Below are 24,001 nucleotides of genomic sequence, written 5' to 3'. Positions count from 1 at the left end.
ATATTATATATATATGTGTGTGATCAATACCAGATTTCAGGATGTTGTTTAACTCCACGTTGAATCGTTCTTTTTATCGTGATAAGGATCAGTTAACATCCGCTTTCGATATAGTTCAGAAAGCGATATTATTCATTAGTTAAGAAACTAGGTGTCTAAGGGAGAAAGTTCATCTGGTTCTAGCTGAAATATGAACATCTGATAAAACATACAAGAGAAATATACAAAGATAAATCACAATATCATATTTCAGCTCATATATTCGAGCCTCCTGCATCCTATTGTGTGAAAATGTGGGTCTACAAAACAGTGTGAGAAAGGCTGAAGAAAAAAAACATGATGCGATGACTCACACTATTTATAATAACAACAGAAGCTGAATAGAATTGCACAAAGGGGAAAGAATGTTTGATTATCCGAGATTATGAGAACAGGCAAGCCGCACTAAATCCCACTGAGATAAACAATCACAAGGTGGTAAATAATGATTAACATAATACAAGATGCCGCCCATGGAATGTGTTACACAGTGTGTGACAGTCCTGTACATCAATCATGCAAATGACTCAATAATGAGTGTAGACTGTTAATTATCACGTGCGCAGAGCACTGAGCACGTGCATGTGCACTTTCTGAGAAAATATTTTCTGGAAACTACGTACGTGGCACACCAATAAACAACAACAACACCGTATCCACTAAGTGATGAGAAGAGACACAAACATGACATTGGCCACACGCATGGAACCATAGAAACTTGGGTAAAACAAGTTCTGGAAATAAAGATCTGTCACAGATAGACATTAACTTCTGGAAAACCCTTTCTGTCCATTCCTCGATCATCGGAAAGTGGAAGACTTCCATCTAAATATAGAACTGTGCATGACGGTCAGCATGCATCAGCAAGAGAAAAAACATCTGCCGGAAAAAGCCAGTGACTTTTGAGAAAAAAATATTTTCGGGAAATTACTTGAAGAGCTAAATATAGAACACAGATGCACGACGAGGAGCACGTGTCCATGACGTTGATGTCGATGAAGCAAGCTGTTCTAAATATAGAAACAATGGACACGGTCTTGGTTTAGCAGAAATAAGCTGCGAATTTTAGGAAAACAACAGCGGATACTGTTGTATGACTTTGTAACACGGTTTTTGAAGTGGTGTGAATAAACAGGCTCTTTCCGAAAAAAAATCTTCACTCTATTGTGAAAGAAGGACGATACTTCCCATATTCCCCCCAAACAACAACAACAACAACAACAACAACAACAACAACAACAACAACAACAACAACAACAACAAAGCCGGAATACTGTGGTAAAAGATCGTTTTAAAGCACAATAAACATAATCAATTTCAATAAATTTTTGTGTAATTGAACAGATAAAGCAAGTTAATTTTTGAGAATACAGGTTTCAAAGAGTTACTCGACCAGAGATTGTATTTCGAAATTAATGTCTCATACAAAATGGCCTACATGGTGAAAGAAGAAGCGAGCTTTATGTAGCTTTTGTGGAATATTCAAAGGCTAGGTGAATAAAAATGTCATACATAATGTAATCCTGACCACTTTTGCTTGGCTTTTATCATCACATCATCATCACATCAACATCACATCAACATCACATCATCATCACTGCACCAACACTCGGAGCAAGCCGTCCGCTCGTAGTGTCGTTGTGATCTCCATGTTGGTTCTCGTGTTTGTAAGTTGGCCATCCGGTGTCAACAAGTTCCAGACAATACTAAGTTTCTTCAGTTTGAAGTCAGTTCTCGCTCATATCAAGCAGTTATGACAAAAACAATTCTTTGCGCATGATCACAACATTCAGCATCGTTAAAATTCATGAAAATTTAATGAGACTCGCAATGAATATGGGCTGGTGATTAGAATGGGACATTTTTATATAGTAATAAAACATTCAATACGATGTTTTGCTTCTCTTTGCCTAGACACCAAAAACCCACAGTAAGTACTGGGTAATGTTTTAGATTTCCAAATGACAGAAGAACCATCAATGAGCATGTCTCTTTGTGCAGGTGGGTTGTCTCCTCACCTGCTTCATGGCGAACAGAGGCTACAAGGTGAAACTCTTTGAAATGAGGCCAGGTGAATGTTTAGTGTATTGTAGAACTAATTAGAACTTGAAGAGCAGATTAGCATCAGCTTCCTGTTCCTCAGCTAATCTAAGCAAAGGATGATAGTCTTGTTGCCGACAATTATCCTCCTTGGGGAGTATCAGTCATCGCCCCTTAGAGATGTTTGTAATGTTATTTGTACTAAGGTAAAACTCTTGCACTTTTGTATGCTAGCCACTGAAGTTGGCAGTCATTATTTTTAGTTGGCATGAGTGAGAAAGTTATTCCATAATGACACATTCACAAACGTGTACTTAATAAAAATATTCCCATAACATTCAACATAAGTATGTACAGGCATTTCTGTTCAGCATATTACTTCAACAGCAAATGATTGTTGATGCACCTTGAGACAGCCTGAGATGACCTGAAGAAATTACATTTTATTTGTTTTCAAAAGATATACGAACACAAGCGGTGGAGCATGGCCGTAGCATCAAGATGACCCTGTCTCAAAGAGGTCGAGAGGCGTTGAAGCGTGTGGTCTGGACGAGGCCATCGTCGAGCACGGAGTTGAAGTCTATGGTCGCATGGTCCACGATCTGGATGGCAGACGGAGACCCATCCCTTATGGCAAAGGGGATCAGGTTTGTGATTAGTGGATACAACCTTGGTACCAACACACACCACACTAGATGTAGAATTTGTTATGAAGGTTTTTACTGGAGTTCTGCTGTTCTCCGTAGAGTACCATGATCCATAACCCCAATGACCTTATATCTAATGAAAAAAGTTAACTTTTTGTAAAAGAGTTGATTTATTACTGAATGCTTAGCAGGAAGCAATATTCCCAAAACTCTGTGTACAAGGAGTTCTAGGTGAAGATTGTGAACTGTAAAAAACAAATATAATTTGTGATAATTATATAATTAAAATATAATAATAGTTTGACCTCAGTTTGTTGCTTACCCAGAAGTGCATGTTATGAATTTAACATTAATTTAAAGGAATTTATTCAGTTTTAACTGTTTTACTTTGTTCTTGTTTTGTTCATAGTTGTCGGATTTACAAACACTATTTCGACATAAAATTTTAACTCGAGAGTATATAGGTAATTTTTATTATATCCCTTAAATGTTGGTAGTATTGGGCCGAAAAGGAATGAAAGGTGTAAGCACAAAAGTTAAAAATTATCGTTAAAGTTCTGATTTTTTTTAAAAAAAAAACGTTTACCTAATTGTCACACAGTTAAAGTAATTAATGTAAAGTAAATACAAATTTAGTAAAATGGTCAACATTTTTTTTTTTTGCAGCATATCCTTTCAGTGGACAGACACCAGCTCAATGTACTGCTGTTGAATGGTTAGTGAAATTTCAGTTGAAATGTATTTAAGCAATAAAATACTTTTTTGGTTGTAAAAATTAGTTTCTTTGAGCATACTTCCTAGAAACATGACTACATGGAGATCACAGATCACATCAATTCCAGTTGTCCATTGCCGATTGAACACTGAGTTTACGAAGAAAGCAAATTTTCGCCTTTTCTCACTAGTGAGATCAAATTTCAGTTTTTCGACTAGAATAACAAATGATACAACGGTGAGGCTGGAGAAGAAGTACTGTTATGATATTGAGTATGTATTGATATAAAACACATTTTACTTTCAAAATGACAATTTTTCCTTTCTATTCTACTGAACAGCATGCTACAAGAGAATAAGTGAAAGGTGTAGGAGGGATTTGTATTTGAGGGACATGTGTGGGAGTTGTGTCTTTGAGTACGAGAACCAGGATTGCTCTCCATTTCTTGAATACCATCCACTTGTTCTGATAAGAAGCTCATCTTCTAGCGGTTCTTATGCACGTCATCGCATCACCATAGCAACCTCTACTGGAGGCTCATGATATCCAGACACAGGGAACAGGTGGAACTGGATGGAAAATCTGCTAATACATTTGGAAAAAATATAACTTTGCTCAATTGAGGCCGGGCTGTAGACCGGGAATCCATATAGGACTAGTATTGAAGGAAGGAGGGAAAGACTAGAGGTAATATTCAGTACAGTTCATCCTGAGCTATCGCCATGCTGTCGTCTGCATCAGACAGGTAGGGTGAGCTGCAATACCAGGTCATTTCTAAAGAAAGGTAGTGTACAATGCTGCTAACTACCTCCCAATTAGCTGATGTGACTCGGTATTACTTTCATCACGACATTTGCCTGGGTGTCTGATCACATTTACTGGCGACTCAGTATCAAGATGGACACATTAGAAAAAAAAAAGGTTTCAGTAGAAAACTTTGAGGCATTGCACTAATTCACCCCTCAAGAAGCTGTAACAGTGTGAATGTAGTACAATTGTTTTCGCCGGCTGACAAAGGAGTCTCTCTGGGTCTCTTGACCTTTACCCTCTCTCATAGTTATAATGCATTTATCAACAGGATGGGGTGCTCCTGGAATAGCCAGTAACAGAAAGCTTTACTATGTTTACCGCTTTTGACTGCATAAACAACTCACCTGAAGTCGGGTAAAACCCAATCTACTCGTGTCACACCCACACGATGTAAACAGTCACGTGTTGTTTCATTTTTCAACACAAAATACCTGATCTGTTCATAGAATTCCAAAATCACTGTAACGGGTTTCCTCTGAACTCATTACACTTCTCCGGGTTCTTCACTCATGCTGCTCTTTAGCCTCCTCCTCTCCTAGCGACAGAATCTGTTTGTCATTCACACGCATTCTGACAACAAACCGATGTCATTCATGCACATTCATTCTATCACTGCTCAACAACCCGGTCAAACCCGGGTCACAAACTTGACAGTTCATCTTACGGGTAGGGAAAGGTGAGAAGAGGGTAAAAAGTCGAATCTGTGTGCTCCCCGGTCATTGGTCAATGTGTATCCAATCAGAAACGGAGAGCTGGATTTGAAGTGGTTACTATGGTGATTTCTGTAGTCATACCATCTGCTACAGTATGAAGAAATGATAATGAATACACATATGAATTGTTTATTTTTTATAGGAACTGTCCAGAAATTTATCTGTTGAGTGATCTGTTATTGTTCACAGAATAATAGGAATCCGTAGGGTACTTACTGATTTGGGAAGAATTTAACAAACACAAAATAGACACTTGGATGTCATTTTAAAGGGTGACCCAAGTAGTACTTAGTAAAACATGTCCTTACTGATTGTAGGTTTACATTGCTATAGTGTGTTCGTAAAACATTCACTGGGTATACTTATGTTTGTACAGCAGTAGAGAAGCACTCAAACGTGACCACCTACTTCCGCCACAAACTTCACAAATGTAAATTTGAAACTGGAGAGATTGTGCTTGTCAAGTAAGACATAATAACTTATTTGACTAGGCTTTTGTTATGGGTGTTTATGCTTGTAAAAATTGCGAGTTCTCTCCACTTGTGTGGATGAATGGGGATGTGGGGTGGGTGGGAGAAGTAAAAGGAGAGAGATAATTAACTGAATAGAGATATAACTTTGTAAATAGTATCAAAGTTGTCTTTATTGTTGTTTTGTATCCCTTGAAAAATAAATATTGGGATATAGTTATTTAATTAAAATCTTTTTAAGGTAATGTGTTACCTCAATATATTCACCAGTTGCAAAATAATTTCTTTGTTATAAACAAAAATGATAATAATTGTCAGAGACGGAGGGGAAGAAGTACACAGAAAAGTCGACCTGATCGTTGGAAGTGACGGAGCCCACTCCAGGGTTCGACAACAGATGATGAAGTCTGTGAAGTCGGTCCGTTTGGACTTTCAGCAAGAGTTCATTCCCCACGGGTACATAGAACTCACGATCCCTCTTACCAAGAACGGTGATGTATGTTTCTACACTTTCATAATACTTATCAACATTTTGAAAACACATTTTATTCTTTGTTGTGAAATAGTAATGCTATAAAGCGCAGAATTAAGCTTATGTAGTATGCGCTTAGTAGGACATGAAGGAAGAGAAAGACAGAAAAGACACAGGTAACAGACAGTAGTAATGAAGAGTACGCTGAAAGGTAGTCAACAAACTAATCAAGCAGCACAGAATAATCAAGAGATATAAAAGGAGAGACAGAACTGTTATCTTTTATCCACAGTTTGCTATGGAAGCGAATTATCTTCACTTGTGGCCAAGAAACGAGTTCATGATGATCGCCTTACCCAATGAGACAAGTCCTTCACTGCCACACTCTTCCTGCCGTTCGAGATGTTCGCAGCCATCAAGACAGAAGATCATCTGGTGACATTTTTCCGCAGGAACTTTCCAGATTCTCTGCCTTTGCTAGGAGAGTGAGTACGGTTCATCGAAGACATTCTTTTAGTAAAAAAATTAATGCTCAGCGCGGGAGAGGGGTTAGTCAAGAGCTAAATCTGGAGAGTATGGTTCAAATCCCAGGTGGTGCAGTGGACTCTCCCCTCACCTAGTTTGACCTAGCTGTTGGTAATGGGTACAGACTCCGCCTATACAAGCAATGTAGTCATAAGACTTAATTGTTTGACAACAACTTTCAAATTTCTAGAAAGTTAGAAGAGCAATACTTCACAGTTTTAGCGGCTGCGGGATGCTGCTCTCCACAAATGATTGTACGAGTCTACTCAACATGTGACTGTTAAAATTGAACTTGATTTTCCATTCTTTCCATTCTTTGCGACAGGGAAAATTTGAAGAGGACCTTCACTACAATGAAACCCTTCTCGATGGTTTCTGTCAAGGTGCAAACCAAACAGTTGTCTTACATTTTATCCCATCATTTTAACTTCCCAGAATAGAAGTTATTTCAAAACCAAACGTTTAGACATTGTTTCTTTCTGCCAAGAAGGTTGATGCACACAAATATGTTCACAACAAAAATTCCTAATTTAAATAATCTTGTGGTTTATGAAGAAAAGAATACTATAACAAAAAGGAAATATATAAACTCCATATATGTAATGAATACTTTATTTTGAAGTCAGGTTGACAAACCTGTTATAGTTATTATACATATTATAGTTTTGTTTTGGTAATTGTTTGCAGGGTCCATTGCTTTATCATGCTACTGTTTCTTGCTCTGTGTAATTTCCACTTCCTCTTTCTAGGAAAGACATGATTTTTGTGTGTGAGTAATTTAAAACATTGAATGTCGAAGAAATTCTTGCAGTGCTCACCATACCATGTCGGAGACAATGTAGTCCTCATAGGAGATGCTGCCCATGCCATGGTGCCTTTCTATGGTCAGGGCATGAACTGTGTGAGCATACATTTTTATACAATAAAATTTCAAAGATTTTCTTAGTTAAAAAGTTTTTTTTTGTTCTTACATTTTACTATGCGGTGTAGCTTATGCTAACACTCTAGGAGTGAATAGCCATTAGCAGCAAAGAACATCAGTAGCTCAACATTTCTCGGTTAACTTGTTATTCTGTTTATTAACAGTGCTGTCCTTTCGAATCCACCGATTCTGCCTTCCGTATGTGCATTAGTAGACTGTTATGAATAGACACAAACAAATGAGTAAACTAATCTTCAAAATTAAAACTCCACTAGGCTGAAGTTCTGAAGAGGCCCTGGAAAGAAAAACCTTTCACCTATCTGTTGTGTGTGTGTGTGTGTGTTGTTGTTGTTGTTGTTGTTGTATCTAACCGATACCAGTCCACAAGTTTGCGTGTTTGGATTTGCTCTAAGTTCATCTTTTAACCCAAACTAGTTGTGATCTGATTTCAGGGATTTGAAGACTGTCTGGTGCTGTCTGACATTCTTGACAAGTACAAGATGATTTCTGTGAGGACAACTTTTATATTTCTTTATTTTTGGGTGGCGCATTTTCTAAATTCCACAGAACATCCCTAATTATTTGATTGTGGTTGTTATAACGTACGGTTATATTTAATAAGGATTGATTGTGCTTATTGAGACTTTATTTTGTTGTTTTCATTTAGACCTTTCAACCAGAATTTCTTTTAGCCTGAAACAGGCTGGACTCTACTCGAAGAATTGTTTCGTTGTCGCGTACTCGCATTAAGGCCATAAGGTGCAAGTACACTCCTGAAATCTTGTCTATGTTTATTATTATTATATTTATTTTGACAGCACAAGCCCTGCCTGAATACACAAAGTACAGAAATCCAGATGCCAAAGCCATTTGCGACCTTGCCATGTACAACTACACAGAGGTGAGTCACTGTTTAGTATTCACATTAATTAGGAAAGGTTTGGTTTCTCTGAGGATTTGTTACATCCACATGCAAGAATTGTCATCACTACTGATATAGTCATAATTCTCATTTTTCGTCCTCAGTCAGTGTGTATTTATAGTGACAGTGTAGGTTGTTGTTATCAAAACCATAGTCTTATATGGGACATAACTCACGACTTTCACCAAAATACATCAAAATCAATCTGATTAATGTTTTGATCTTCCTGTGAGAAACTTTCACATTAATAAATTCAGTAGTAGATGAGTTTCGATTTGAGCAACCACAATTACTTTCTTTTACTATGTTTTCGATTTATATCAGTAATGCACTTTTTGATAATGATTATATTAACAGATGTTGTACTTTGAGGTTTTGGTTGTCATGAAACTTAACTACTTCGCCTTTTTCTTTTTCATCATCTTCTTTATAGCTTCTTGGAAAAACTTTTACAGCTAATATTACTTTCCATTTATAAAATGTAATTTAAAAAAATGAAACTTATGTATACTGCACCACTAGGTAATGATAAATATTCACGCATGAAAAAGATAGTAGACTATTAGTTCGTCCAAATTAATGCAGTTGATGTATTCAGCACTACTAAACCCTAGATTAATGCAGTTAATGTATTCAGCACTGTTTGCCCTCAGTTGAGTGCCTATGTCAACACAAAGTCATTTCGGTTGCGGAAGATGCTTGACAGAATCTTGAACACTTTGTTTCCAAACACCTGGATTCCTCTGTATACTATGGTAAGTGAAGTGAAATTTTCTGTCAGAATAAAAAGTGTAAAAGGTGATCGTTCATATTACAATATTTATGTACTCTCCCTGATTTTTTTTTCTACGAGTGGTGTTCGACGTAAAACACCAACTACACCTTCCCTTACAACGAGGAAGAAAAAAATGTCTAAACTAGACAATGAAGTGACTGAGCTCATACAGTGGATGCTTTTTGCAGGTGACTTTCACACGCACGCGCTATCATGAGTGTGTGGCTCACCGTGCCTGGCAGGACAAGGTCAGTGAATATATATATAGAGAGAGAGGTGGGGAGAGAAACTATAGTAACTTTGTCCTCTACTCATACCTGCTCATTCACTTTTTATGTGTCCGTAAAACTGTCAATCACAATCTTAGTCACAAACCATTCCGCTAAAGGTGTCAACGGGTTACGTAGTCACGTGATGGACAAACCTGCAGGACCATGTTAACAACAGTTAGCAAGCAAGTCCACAAGATATGACAGCAGATTTTTCTGTTAGTTCTATACTTCACTTATGTGCATACTAAGAATAATAAGAAACATGCACAACTTCAAATATTCAAACTAATCCCTCCTCCACCTGGTCTTGACTGCAAGGTCTTCCTTTTGTGCTTTTGATTGTTGTATTTTTACATGTTTTAATTTACTTCTGTTTGTATGTAGCGTTCAGTTTGCGTTTGTTTGTATGTTTGTGTATTTTACTTTGTTTTGTGTTTGTAAAGCGCATTGAGCCTGCTGTTAAGCGGGAAAATATGCAATAAAATCTTCTTCTTATTGTTGTTATTGTTGTTGTTGTTGTTGTTGTTGTTGTTGAAAATGAACGCATTTTTCTACATCACTTAACTGTCTGTCCTCACTTTTATAGTATTACAGAGGTACGAACCAAATAGTAGAAGTTTGGGGATAACATTGAACTGTAAAATCTGTGGTTTAGTTAACAGGACAAGAAAGTGCTCCTACATACCCATTATTTGACACATGGAGGGAAGGAATTGTTTATTGATGACAAAACTGGTAAAGGATACAAAAAAGTGTACAAACCACGATGTACATTGTAGGTATTACGGACCTTGGTCACCACAGCCAGCTTCACTGTCCTGACTGGACTTGTGTGGCCCTCTGGACTCTCTAGCCGACTGCCTGACATGGTGGGACCTGCCCTCTACACCTGCTAACATTCTGTGGAAGTGGTCCACTGGTGCTCAACTGTACATGGACCCATTGACATGCACGAACCACAGACTGCAAGTCTTTGTCTGAACTTATTCTGAGTCTCTCTGAGACTAACAGAGCAGTCTCCTAAAACTATATTATCATGTCTAAATATTCGTACGAATACTGTCACTCTGATTCTCTGTCCAAACCTAAAGCACATCTTTTCCGAATGATGACTTCACTGTGACCCTGTCCTGACCCTGAGCGTGCATCACGTGATTCTGTAATTTACTTTGAGTGTGAGTGAGTGCATGTTGTAGAAGTGAGCCAATCTGTAACATGCAAAGATGGGTGCGTGGTTTCTGAGGATTTAGTCTATGTATGATTTATGTAAAATATTCTGAGCAAATCTTTGGAAAGGCGCTTTATAAATCTTGATTCAGGTCAGGTCAGGTCAGTCCCATGCCCGGTCTGGGCGTAGGGGGGACCGTCCGGCAGCAGCAACAGACAGAATTTTCCACCCGGTCCTGTCTTGAGCAGATGAGAGCAGGTCTGGCATCTCGCGTTCGGTCCATTCTTTAATGTTGGTGACCCAGCTTTTCCTCGGACGACCACGACGACGGCTCCCTTCGAGGGTTCCTTGTAGGATCGTCTTGGACAGGGTGTTGTGGCGGGTGACGTGACCGAACCAGGCGAGCTTGCGCCGCTTCACTGTTGCCAGAAGGGGCTCATGTGGGCCCACGAGGGAGGTTACGGTGCTCCGTACGTATGCGTTGGTCTTGTGTTCGCGGTACGAGATGCGGAGCAGCCTTCTCAAGCACTTGTTCTCAAAGGCCTGGAGCTTCTTTTCCGTTGCGGCAAGCAGCGTCCAAGTCTCGCAGCCGTAGAGTAGGATTGACACTACGAGGGACTTGTACAGCCTGTGCTTGGTACTGAAGCTGATTGAGTTGCTTCGCCAGATCCTATCCAGCCTGGACATTGCGGATGTTGCCATACCAATCCTGATACGGATCTCTGCTGTACAACAACCATCTCTAGTCAGGGTGGCACCCAAATACTTGAAGCTGTTGACCTCCTCCAGTTTCTGGCCGTTCATGACGATGTTGCTGCTGCTGTCGGTGGTGGAAATAATCATTACTTTGCTTTTTTCTGAGCTTATTTCCATGCCATAGGCCCCCGCTCGCCTGGAGAGTCTGTCCGTCAAATCCTGAAGTTCGTTGTTACTGCCTGCCATGAGGTCAATGTCATCTGCAAAGCGGAGGTTGCACAGGGGTCACAGCGACCAGCCACAGTCATCGAAGACAGCGCCGGACAGCTCCTTACGGAAAACGCTGCTGTACTAAGTCGTTGGACTGAATATTGCCAAGACTTGTACAACTACAAGATCGAGCCAGACACCAGCATTCTCCAGCATCACCAGACTGGGACAAGAGAGGCTGAAGACCTGCCAGTCCTCACTGATGAGGTGAGAGAAGCTATGCACAGTCTGAAGGGAGGAAAGTCACCTGGTGTGGACAACGTACCTGCTGAGCTGCTGAAGCATGGAGGAGATGCAACAACCAAGGCCTTCACCACACTGTGTCAAAAGATATGGGAAGAAAAGAAATGGCCAAAAGAATGGGCTCAGTCTATCATCATCCCACTCCCTAAGAAAGGGAACCTGCGGCAGTGCCAGAACTACAGAACCATCAGTCTGATAAGTCACCCAAGCAAAGTAATGCTCAGAATCATCCTCAACCGCTTAAAACCTATTGCGGAGGAACTGCTGGCAGAAGAACAGGCTGGCTTCAGGGCTGGAAGAAGCACGGTAGAACAGATTTTTAACTGCCGTGTTATGATAGAAAAACACCTGGAGCATCAACGTCAACTATACCATAACTTCATCGACTTCAAAAAAGCTTTTGATCGTGTCTGGCACGATGGACTCTGGCAGGTCATGAGATCATTCAACATAGAGGAGGGACTGATCCAGATGGTAGCAGCACTCTACAAGAAATCTTGATTATTATTATGCTATTTGTGTATAGTGTGTACATATGTATAGGAATGCCTCCATAGGTATGTAATCGTCATGCAATACGTGGTATCATAAAATGTAACAAAAACCTCAATGTTTCATTAGTTCTGGCGATATACGACAAAATGCAGAACATCATAACAGATGAAGAGAAGAAAAAGTTAACGAGACCAATGCCTGTTGCAGTGTTTATGAGACCCGAAAATGTCCTTTATAAATGTAAATTATGTAAATTATTCAGAGGTCGACTCTAAAATAAACCTTCTGACCGAGCAAAATGTCTTAACTGAAGTACCTCGCTGTTTTACTTTATCTTATCAGCTCATTTCTAGTCCGGATTGAATTGTTAGTCACGTTTTCTGACCTCACATGCACTTTTTACTGTCATGCTCGTCTGTTTGTGGATATGTGTTTGATGTGTTGATATATTAATTAGCATTTTTCAAATATTTCTTTGAGAATGTTTCAGTGATTTACAGCTAGGTCTCCACTATATATGTTGTTATTACTACCATTCACTACTGTTACTTTTGATGCACTTAACCAGTTTCTTTTTTGTGAGTTGTCATGTCTCCACAATTTAGGACTATGAAGTTTTGTAAAAAATGAGGGAAGAATTTCTTTGGCAGATTAAGTCTTGAAGCTGGAAACAGTGGGGAAACTGTATTTCATCTTGCTGTGCATTTAGATAAAATCAGGTTCGTTTAACATATTTTTGTATATTCAAACTAATAAATGATGGGTTAACCAAAGTATAAAATGAAAAAAAGGAAGTGTCAATCGTTTTGTATGTTGTCTGCGTGAATTAAAATCAGCATCAGTGAGATGACATGCACTCAGCCTTTGGCACAGCCAGAAAACCTGGAAGAATCGACTGGGTAATGTTTTAGGGTTTTACTGACTTACAATAATGAATTTTAGTAAAGCATCACCTTGAAGCTCTTGCACTTAGGGAACTTATTCAAAATTATATAGGAATATTAAGTGTTGTTGTTGTTATTATTATTAGAATCGGTGAGGCCCATTTCTCGTGAAATGCCCGAAAACTACAAAAATGGAATCGACAGTAATCCTTACACACAGCGAACAAACACAAGGGCTAGCAACACCATCATTCACTCTTATATTTCAAACAGATTGATATTTTCACATTCCTTTGTATATATATATTTTTTCATCCCTCGGTTTTCATGAAAGCTATATACAGTGTTAGTGACCGCTACTTGACCCGATAGGGGCGTGACTGACCGACCAATCAAATTGTTTGCTGGCAAGGTCGTAATCTTTGACCTGACCTGATACTTCACATTCGTCCTGCATGCAGGCCTCGTGCTGGTAAACATCCTCATCGAATATTGTATAGAATGACGGAGAAGAAGCAGAAACATGTTGCCATCTGCGGAGGAGGACTCGTAAGTTTTTTGACAATATGTCTTTTCACTCAGGAAGCCATACAGAAGCTTGTAGAAGACTAGAAAGAGACACGGCGTGTCTTGTTTGTCACTATTGTCATAGTAGGTCGACCTCCAATATATCCTGCTACAGTGTCCTTATCTGTATGCTGAATAGTCCGGACAGTCGGGTTGAGTGAAAACAATGTGCAGTGTGTTGACCAGTGACAATGAAAATGTCCGTGCTCCTGGATATGTGGTTGCATGGCAGCCAGGGTTGCACAGCACTGCCATATGTGTTATTATGTAATGGTGTGTGTTAAATCTCCTACACTTCTGCATGTGTGTGTGTTACTCTGAGTGTGCTGCTTGTATGAGCATGGTGTGTGCTCAGTGGTATATTTTCTGCCTGTCAGTTTGTTTGGTGTTGTATGTGTATAATTGTAATTCTCTGTGTGTGTGAGAGAAAGAATGGGATTGAGAGAGAATATGTGCCTGTATTATGTACAAAATGATGATCAGTATCAGACAACCAGCATGTGATAGATCAGTTAACATCCATTTTTCATAAGTCTGAGAGCTAGTAACAGTATTATTTAATTTTTAAGAAAGCGGAGTGCCTATAGGGGACAATTAATTAGCTTATCCCGTATAATTACTTACAAAATATACAACTGAAACATACACAAATAAATCCCAGTGAAAATATTCATGGGCATCCTCTATCTTTCCTTTTTTGTGTGCCTCTATGTATACTTGGTATAACACTTCATACACTTAAGACGTTCATACTTATGCATGCGTAAACACGATGAACACACACCACTCACACTGTCTCTCTCATGTGCTTGTACAAATGCACATATTCGGGCACATGCATTTAGATGCCTGATATTTGTCCGTCTCTATACTTTACCTTTGTCTCAGTGTTAATACTAAGCTGTTGTAGAGAATTTGACAGTGTAAAAGCACTGACCTATGACCTATATCTAGGTTAGTAGTAAAAGCTTGCCATGGAGGTGCTGGTCTCTGTGTACAGGGTTAGCTTGAACTGTTTGAAAATTTCATTCTACAGTACAACTGTATGTCTCATTTTGCAGGTGGGTTCTCTCTGTGCTTGCTTCATGGCTAGAAGAGGCTACAAGGTGGAGCTCTTTGAAATGAGGCCAGGTAATTTTTTTGAACAAGAATCATGGGGTCCAGTATTCTAGTACTGACTATTGAAGAATAGCTCAGTGCCAGTTCCTCATTTTTAAGCAAAAGATGTTCTGACCATTGTCCTCCTTGGTTGATAGACAATGACCTTTAAACCTGTTTGAGATAAGGTGAACTCTCTTTGAACTGACTTCTGGTATCTGTGACCTTAAATTGTCTCCAAAGACTTTTTCTTTATCTCTTGACACAATATTTTCTGTTTTAAGACAGCAGATGCTCATTTTACCAAAATGGATTTGTACCATTTTGACTTTATACAAATGCTTTTCTTTTATACTTCGAATGCTTTACCGTTAAGACTGGTTATCTTAGTTTATTAATTTGCATGAATGATAATGTCACCTGTTTAATTTTTTTTTCAGCACATTGAACTTGCTGCTCAGCAAGGGAATGCACTCTATCAAATGTACTTTAATTAATAAATATTCCCATGATATTCACCATGACGACATGCACACATTACAGTTAAATATACTTGCTCAAAAGCTGTACGTGTTCTTGACATCTGGATACTTCCAGGTTTCATAGTTGTGCATCTTTATGCAGTCATGGAAATGATTTTAGCAATTTCAGCCTAAGCATTTGCTTTCAACAGATATTCGAACACAAAAGGTGGTGCATGGCCGTAGCATCAACCTGGCCTTGTCTGTCAGAGGCCGTGAGGCACTGAACTCTGTGGGGTTGGAGGAGGCTATCATTAAACATGGTGTTCCCATGTATGCTCGCATGATTCATGATCTTGACGGCAGACGCAGGCCTATTCCTTATGGCAAAGGGAATCAGGTTTGTGATTGGTGGATATGTATTGCATAACATCACTACTATTAGTTGTTTTAGGAGACACCAGAGCCACACTAGGTGTATAGGTAGTTTAAGGAGTTCTTGTTTACTGAATTTATAAGTATGCCATCAGCCATAAGCATATGTATTTTTATGTATGTTTGTTTGTAAAAGACATGTTATATTACTGAATGTATCGAAGAACGAAAAAACCCAACACCTTTTCTAAATAGGGTAATCACACTTTGACATAAAATCCTAGAGTGATTATGTACAGTGTTTAATATATCAGATAAATAAACTGATAAATGGTAACCAAGAAAAGCATTTAAGGTATAAAGCTTCAAACTTTAAAGATTTTATGCCATTATCCCCATAATGTTTGCTTTCACATGAACAATATAAACCCTGATTTGTTTACAGATGTTCAAAAATGTGTTGGAAAATTTCAATTAGCATGTTTTTTTTCATATAATTTTAGCAAAAAAATCTATTTTTGTTTGCAGCATATCATGTCTGTGGATAGACGCCTGCTAAATGAACTGCTTTTGAATGGTTAGTAAAATTTGTGTTAAAAAAAATGACTATAAATATTAATTCTTCATGTAACTGTAAATCTGTTTACTGATTTGTAATTTGTATGTAATACAATACCCTCATTATTGCATTTGTTGATTTCAGAACTTAGTTTAACTCAGATGTTGATAGACGCATAATTTTTATTTTTTAGTCATCACAGCTCTCGCTGTAGTTTTAAAAGATGTCCTGACCTCATTTTACTTGAGGTTTAGAAAAAAAATCTTGCAAAGACAAACATAAGCAAGAACATCTGACAGTCATCTTGTTGTTGTTGTTTGCAGAAGCAGAGAGACATCCAAATGTGACAACCTACTTCTGCCACAAAGTCCAAAAGTGCAATTTTGAAACTGGCGAGGTTGTGTTTCTCAAGTAAGCATAAGAAACTGATAACTTAGGAATCAGTTTGCTTTTGGAATTATTGAGTAATGGATTTTATACTCGAGAGCACAGTTATGTGCTACATTGTATTGTAATGTGGTAGATGGGGGTTGCTTTCCTGATCCCACCACAAGGACAAACACAACACTCTTATGCGTTCCAAGTCCTTTTACCAGTCGGTGGCTTCCCGAACTTGTATTACACATTATGATAGTTCTAGGTAAGGCGAAACCTCCACACCACACACTCGTCCTCTCAGTAAGTCTATCTCACCTCTGCGGTGTCTCCTCACATGCTCCCCTCCTGCCTCTTCGACCGACCTTCACGCCCGACTTCCCTCCAAACCATCCCCGAACCTCCATCCTGTCCCTAGTCGACCCCTCTCGCTCTCCTTTGGTCACCGGTCGTCACCTGGTCAGTAATTGCCCTCCACCGTCAAGCCTGTACCTATTCCTGTGTGTATTCATGCATGTATATGCCTGACATGTTCCATATTACTATATTAGCATCATGAATGTGCATTCTTTTCACCTGTTTTGTGTGTTGGGGTGAGTTGGGGGAAGAAGAGAGTAATGGGAGAGAGTAAAGTAATATTGCTAATGATATTTAAGTATCATATCTTAGTATTGCTAATATTTAATTATCATAGTTTAATAGTAATAATGATATTTAATATTCATAGCTCAATGTATTGCTAGTCATATTTAATTATCTTATTGGACTATGTAATTCTGCATGCCATGAAGAGAAATCAGGCTGTTTTCAATATATATTTATCATTCACTTTTAGAACATGGCTTTTGTAAAGATAAACACATACGTATGAGATATTTTGTTATTAAATGAGAAAGTAATACATTGTGGAAGTGGCATCATATTTATTTTATTTCATTAGAATCTTTTTGTCAGATAGTGTAATTATCTCAATATATTCTCATGTGGCAAAATGATTTCAGAGATGGAAAGGAAGAAGTACGCAGAAAAGTTGACCTAATTGTTGGAAGTGACGGAGCTCACTCAGCAGTTCGACAGCAGATGATGAAGTCTGTCCGTTTCGACTTTCAGCAAGAGTACATTCCCCATGGCTACATGGAGCTCACCATTCCACCTACCACAAGTGGTGATGTATGTTTTTATACTTTAGTTTTTATCAGCATTCATGTTTCATGTGTGTAATATATTTGTGTGAAAAATATAATAGTCTATTACTATGTACTACCTGACTAAGGCTCATTCACAGTAGGCTATATATATACACAAATGAGTTACAATGAGTTGAAAACTTTAATTTGTTTTAATTAGGAAAATAAGAAGAGTAAGATAAGAGCAAAATAAAAAGGAGAAGTCAAAGAAGAAAAAATGAAGATTGGTGGAAGTGAACACCAGAAAAACAGTATTTGAAGACATTTTGCTTGTAGTCTTAGTAGTGTTATCAGCTGGAGATGCATCTTTTATCTGCAGTTTGCTATGGAAGTGAATTACCTTCACATATGGCCAAGAAATGAGTTCATGATGATCGCACTACCCAATGAAGATCGGTCCTACACCACCACACTGTTTATGCCATTCGAGATGTTTGAAGCCATCAAGACAGAAGACCAGCTGATGGACTTATTCCACAAATACTACCCAGACTCACTGCCTTTGCTGGGAGAGTGAGTAAAACTGAGTTCAGATAAAGCTTTGGCAGTAAGTCATACTAACTCAAAAAAACTGTCAACTCTTCCAGAGACTTCTTAAAAGTAACATGGCCATAAAACTTCATTCTGTATCACTGAAGTAAAAGTTGAAAGCAGATAATTCTCAGTTTTACGGCTGTAGCTTATAGCTGCCTGTAACAAGAACGCTTTCACAACATAATTGACTGCATAATTCTACACTCCCTGTGGCTGGTAAAATTAAAACTGTTTTATTTGTCACAGGGAAAATTTGAAGAAAATCTTCTTCAGCACAAAAGCTTCTCCATTGCTTACTGTGAAGGTAAGTTCTAAACAATTACAACAAGTACTGTAGCGCTGCGTACTGCATCTGGCAAAAACAAAGGGCAGGAGAAGGAGAGAAAGATGGTGGAGAAAGGAAAATTACATTAAATTATTTGCAACTCTTTATTTAGAAGTGAAAGCATCATGTAACTGTCTCATTACTTCAATGCTATGAGCCCCTCAAACGTTTTTTTTACACCTACTATATAGTTAAATTACATAAATTGCTTATTTCTGCAATATTTATGGTTATCTAGATAAGATAGAAATATTCCTGTGGTGAAGTGGTTAAATGTTTGTTACCTGTATGGAGAGAATTGTTGTATTGGCTTCAGATTTAATCTTGGGTGCCTAAGTAAGACATGAAAATCATCTTTTAATTTAAAACACTGGAATGCAAAGAACTTCTTGGCTTTCTTACAGTGCTCTCCGTACCACGTGGGAGACAAGGCCGTCCTCATAGGGGATGCTGCTCATGCTATGGTGCCTTTCTATGGTCAAGGCATGAACTGTGTATGTTTTTTCATGCTGTTTCTCCAGAGTTATTGTTACAAACATGTGCTTAAGTATTTTTCTCATCCATGTTAAAGAAAAGTATGCATCAGCATATATTATCAATGGCTTAGTATTTATTAACAGTTGCAATTGTTACACATTCTGTTTATTAACAGTTACACGTGTGAGCTGTTTATTTGCAGCTACACTTATTAGATAATCTGTTTATTAACAGTATTGTCCCTTTTTCAAGCTGATTGTCTTTTCCTGTTGGTAGACATTTATAAACAGACAAGACCAAAGAAAGAAAATATGAACCAACAAATTTTCAGAAATTAAACACCTCTAGGCAGAGACTTAGAATTTCTAAATAGACATTTGAACAGAAAACTCTGTTGATTATTTGATGTGTATGCATATAGCTGTAAGTGCATGTATTGATCCCAACTCATTGAAATAATGATTTTAGGGGTTTGAAGACTGCTTGGTGCTTACTGACATTCTTGACAAGTATGGAGATGACTTCTGTAAGGAGAAATTTTCATATATTTATATTTCAAGGATTGTATGGGACAGAAGCAACTTTTGATGTAATTTTAGTCCAGGCAGTTTTTCTTTTCCTTTTGATTTTACATTTCTCGTTGGCCTTGCCTGTCATTAGGCTTTGATTCTTGTTTTCGGAAAAGTGTAAGTGTAATAATTAGCTGCAGACTGCACAAGTTTTAAAATGTTGGGAATAAGTTTCATAATTTAATAAAATATGGTTTGGGGATAGAGAGCTAAAAAGGTACATTTCTAGAGATTAATATTTCTTTTGACAGCACAAGCCCTGCCTGCATATACAAAGTTCAGAAATCCAGATGCCAAAGCCATTTGTGACCTTGCTATGTATAACTATACCGAAGTGAGTCACTATATAGAAGCTGTTTTTTAAGTCAAAATATGTATTTTTTCGTATACTAGTTTGTATCTTTGTATCATGAAAGTGAAACTCAAGAATGCTTGTGGTGGACTGTGCAGATTATTGCCTCAGTCTGGCAATGTGACACTTGTACAGTGTCCTTGATAAATATTTAAGCATGAACAAAAAATTATTCTATTATTTTTTATCAATTGAAGAAAGTTATTTTTAGGTTCTTGTAGTTAATTGTTCAACTCTGTCACTAGATGCGGGCCTTAGTCAACACAAAGTCATTTCTGTTGCGGAAGATGCTTGACAGAATCTTGAACACTGTGTTTCCGAATGCTTGGGTTCCTCTGTATACTATGGTAAGCAAAATGAAGTATTTACATCTATACAAAAGCTAAATGGGTGTACATAATCTAGAAGTTGCTCACATATTTAAAGTACTTAAGAATATTGGTTTTTATTTTGTAAAAAAAAATTTTTTTTTTAAATGCATGCATAGAAACTGCAAATTCTAAGATAAATTTATAAATATTTGTGTGTACATACATGTGCATATTTGTAGATGTATGTTTGCAAATTTGTCCATCTTTTTCTGGATATATTCATTGTGGATATAGACAAGAGGGACATAAGGACAGACACACATTATACATAGAGTTAATACAATGGGTGAAAAAGAGTATTTTAAGAATGTGATTCACCAACTTTAAGTGCTGTAAAGCAAGTTTAGTAGGTATGGAGTAACTTTGTGCTAATAAAGTGAGTGATTTTTTAGGTGACCTTTAGTCGCACCCGCTATCATGAATGTGTGGCCCGCCGCGCCTGGCAGGACAAGGTCAGTGGCTCTTGTTCATCCATTTCTGATGCTTTTCTTTGTCTGTGCAGAAGGACTTTCTGTAACATAGCTTCTTGTGTTTGTGTGCGTCTGTCACTACAGTACTTCGTGCCTTAATGACATCAAAAACAGTCTTTAAAAAAGTGATTCAAGTACATGAAATCTGGAAAAGATGGCGTTAAAAGAGCAAATTAACAAGACATGAATGATTCATCTCAACATAAAAGGTAACAGATGTAAAGGGGAGGAGGATTAAAACCAATAATCCTTGCCTCCAAAGCAACAGGCTTGTAATTGCTGTCTTTGTGTGAAAGTCTGCAGTGCAGTTCTTGACTGACCAAGAAGTTCCACTAGCTTCGTCTACCATCTTATGACATTATATCTGGTCTCCCTTTTACTGATACTTGTACTTGGGATTTGTTTACTTGTTCATTGTTTGGTGCAGGTTCTAGTTTATTGAAACAGATTAACTCAAACGAATGTATTTTCCCTCATGTAACTCTACTTCTACTTTAAATGCATGAAACATTGAACAAGAGAAAAGTCATGAGCCATTGATGTGCGTTGCAGGTATTGCATAGATTGGGCATCACAATCAGCTGGACTGCCATGATTGGAGTGGGTCTGGCCCTTTGGACTCACCTGGCAGCCAGACATGGAGGACCTTCTCCTCTGGACATTGTGCATAAGTGGTCCACCAATATTGAACTATAATTTAACTCGTTCTAGTTTTTGTTTTGTCTGCAACCTGCATGTGTCTGAGATTATGTTAACAGAATCTGAAATCTTATTGCCAGGTGTAAATGAAGTGTCCTTATGAGTGTATGTGTGTGCATACTTAATTTCTAATGTGTTTGTGGGTAATCTTCATGCTTAAATGTAACAAAGAGCTGAAAATCTCACTCTTATTACTGAAAAAATGTTGAAGGTAAAGATAAAGGTCCCTTTTTCAGGGTATTAGGGATTGAGGTGTTACAGACCTCACTGTCCTTGGGCCAGTTGTACATGATGGCGGTGCCCCTCTCTCCCTTGCTACCTTACCTTCCCCATTCCTTTGTAGACTCAGGTACACATTCTTTGACAGCTAGGTTGACTGGGGAAGTGAGCTGCATTACACAGGTATTAAGCCTGTGCACCTCTCAATCCAGATGCCAGCGCTTTAACCACTCAGCTGTCCGTTTCTCTACTTTTGTTACTGATGTAAAATTGAAACAGAAGAATTGCAAAACATTGTTCATGCCAGATATAGACTGGATAAATAAGGATGTGATGACCTGGAAATGAGAAAACTCATACATCACCTGTTGACAAGAATCTGGAAAGGATGCCCTGTGATGTCATTACAGATGCTGTTGTATATTAAATATAACTTCAGTTTCAGATGCTAGTTGCAATTTGCTTTTTCAGTGTTTATGTACAGTTAACTCTTTATCTTGCCACCTAAAGGAGCTTGCCTAAACCTTCCTCTTCCTCATACTTTGTGATTTAATGAATTTCCTCCAGAGTTATCCTCATTTAAGGATCATATATTCTTTTTGTATCACCACACTTGCTTGTTGCTCAACATTTTGCCCAACATGACAACAATATAATGAGTTAGGGACTGTTCTTGAGTGCCTTTAGGACATTTTTCCTGTCGAGGGGTCGGCCTGCAAGTATTGGAATTACTTTTACAGAGGTTATTTCTGCTACGTTCCTTTCCTGAATTAGGACTGAGGGACGATTGGTACCGACTAACTCCTGTTGCGGCGAACATGGACGACTCAGCTCTCCTAGCCATGTTTCTATTTGGGTGAGCTTTGCCGATACTTTTCGGAGCTTGCAATCATTTCTTGCGTCGAGGAAAAATCACGCTCGCGCAAATATGTGGCCAATCTTTGGCAACACTCTGTAAGATTTGCTCTCTTAACATTAGACCGAGAAGTGCCTCATGTCGTTTCAATTCCCGCCAGCCCTGTCCACCGATTAGCGAGTCCAGACAAACGAGAAAAGAAAGCGGACATGGACTCCTGCGGTTCGGGTCGGACGGATCGAAATCGTTCCCGAAATCCCTCCACGGTACACTGATATAAGTTAGGGACTGTTCTTGAGTGCCTTTAGGACATTTTTCAAATGTATGTTACAGGTTAATATGGTGCGTTGTAAAGACTTGTTCTAATAAGTGGCTTTTTGGAGCTTACATTGTATGTGCATATGCATTCTTAATTTTGCCAGTTTAATATGGTAATTGGTCTGTGCTTCAGATCTCATGTCAATGTGTAACTGTCTTAATAGTTGACCATTCACAGTGTATTCTCTCCCCTGTTCTGTAATCTCAGCAAAGCTACCATTTTAGCTCCATTAAATGGAGTGCCTTTTAATATTTGTAATCTTGGTGATGGCACATGTTAATGCTAATGAAAGCAAGTCATTCAATGTAACAGAAATTAAACAGTATTATTGTATCAACATGTATCTTTAAAAATATGGAAAAACCACAGGTATATAATTTGTTTTCCCCAGTCCAATCAGTATTCATGATTTTGTTTCTGAATCTCCATGTTTTTGAGTTGAATGCATACTTGTGGTTCCTTAGCAGTTTGTCTCTCTCTGTTTCTGTTATTATCTGTTTGTCTTTCTCACACCAGTCTGAAACATTCAGGTAGTGTTCGTTGGACAGCCTTTCTTTACACTTCAATCAAATGGAGTCCAGTCTATACAAGTTCAAAGAACATCTACCTCAAAGCTTTTGACCACTTACAGAGGCTAACCATTCAACTTAAACATATATTACTAACAGATATTACTAACATTGACAAAATGAATATATACCTCATGTTACTTATTCAGACAGCAATCCTCATCTTTGCACCTATACTAATTTTTCTCTTTTGTGATTTTAATGCCTTTGTTTTGTAGTAATGTAGTGTTTCAGTTTCTTTTACTTGAATCGAGGGCTCAATGTTAAAAAAAGCATAACTTTTGCTTAAGTTACCTTCATGAATAAAGATTTTTCATTTGTCTCTCTCTTGTACATTTTTTTTTTCTTCTCTTTTGTTTTAATTTTAAAAAAATATGAACATCTCTGCTCATTTGGTCTTTCTTTCCTCCACAAACTCCTTTCTGAACTCTGTACTGCAGGTCTTGCGTGAGGGTTTACCACAAAGGCCCAAATATTTTAATGCCATGATGGAGAAGCGACAGCATTAAATTATCCTGTTCAGAGCAGAAAATGTCCGGTT

The 24,001-nt window shown here is 38.1% G+C and overlaps 2 protein-coding genes across 2 annotated transcripts; both read left to right on the top strand.

The window, feature by feature from the left end:
- Positions 1-1,468: 1,468 nt before the first annotated feature.
- LOC112571116 (kynurenine 3-monooxygenase-like) lies at positions 1,469-10,629 on the top strand. The gene is given in 17 exon segments (XM_025249928.1): positions 1,469-1,480; positions 2,041-2,110; positions 2,540-2,614; positions 2,617-2,726; positions 3,393-3,441; positions 5,341-5,428; positions 5,753-5,930; positions 6,199-6,265; positions 6,268-6,391; positions 6,757-6,814; positions 7,243-7,332; positions 7,806-7,851; positions 7,854-7,862; positions 8,172-8,254; positions 8,929-9,030; positions 9,239-9,298; positions 10,102-10,629. Coding segments are annotated over 17 exon segments (1,338 nt in total). The 3' UTR covers positions 10,219-10,629.
- Positions 10,630-13,473: 2,844 nt separating this feature from the next.
- LOC112570761 (kynurenine 3-monooxygenase-like) lies at positions 13,474-23,765 on the top strand. The gene is made up of 14 exons (XM_025249363.1): positions 13,474-13,627; positions 14,707-14,776; positions 15,417-15,604; positions 16,108-16,156; positions 16,462-16,549; positions 17,515-17,683; positions 18,020-18,213; positions 18,481-18,538; positions 18,964-19,053; positions 19,505-19,562; positions 19,857-19,939; positions 20,203-20,304; positions 20,721-20,780; positions 21,351-23,765. The coding sequence occupies exons 1-14, from the start codon at positions 13,580-13,582 to the stop codon at positions 21,492-21,494; spliced, it is 1,401 nt and encodes a 466-aa protein (XP_025105148.1). The 5' UTR covers positions 13,474-13,579; the 3' UTR covers positions 21,495-23,765.
- The last annotated feature ends 236 nt before the right edge of the window (positions 23,766-24,001 follow it).

This window comes from Pomacea canaliculata, linkage group LG8 (assembly GCF_003073045.1).
Source record: "Pomacea canaliculata isolate SZHN2017 linkage group LG8, ASM307304v1, whole genome shotgun sequence".
NCBI lineage: Eukaryota > Metazoa > Mollusca > Gastropoda > Architaenioglossa > Ampullariidae > Pomacea > Pomacea canaliculata.
Note: the sequence above shows the minus strand (reverse complement) of the source record. Positions and strands in the feature narration are given on the sequence as shown.

Excerpts from the sequence above, each read along its gene's own strand:
- LOC112570761 (XM_025249363.1), top strand. The coding sequence starts at position 13,580 with ATGACGGAGAAGAAGCAGAAACATGTTGCCATCTGCGGAGGAGGACTC. Across the intron at positions 18,539-18,963 it reads CTCCATTGCTTACTGTGAAG|TGCTCTCCGTACCACGTGGG; the intron begins GTAAGTTCTAAA and ends GCTTTCTTACAG. Across the intron at positions 19,054-19,504 it reads ATGGTCAAGGCATGAACTGT|GGGTTTGAAGACTGCTTGGT; the intron begins GTATGTTTTTTC and ends TAATGATTTTAG.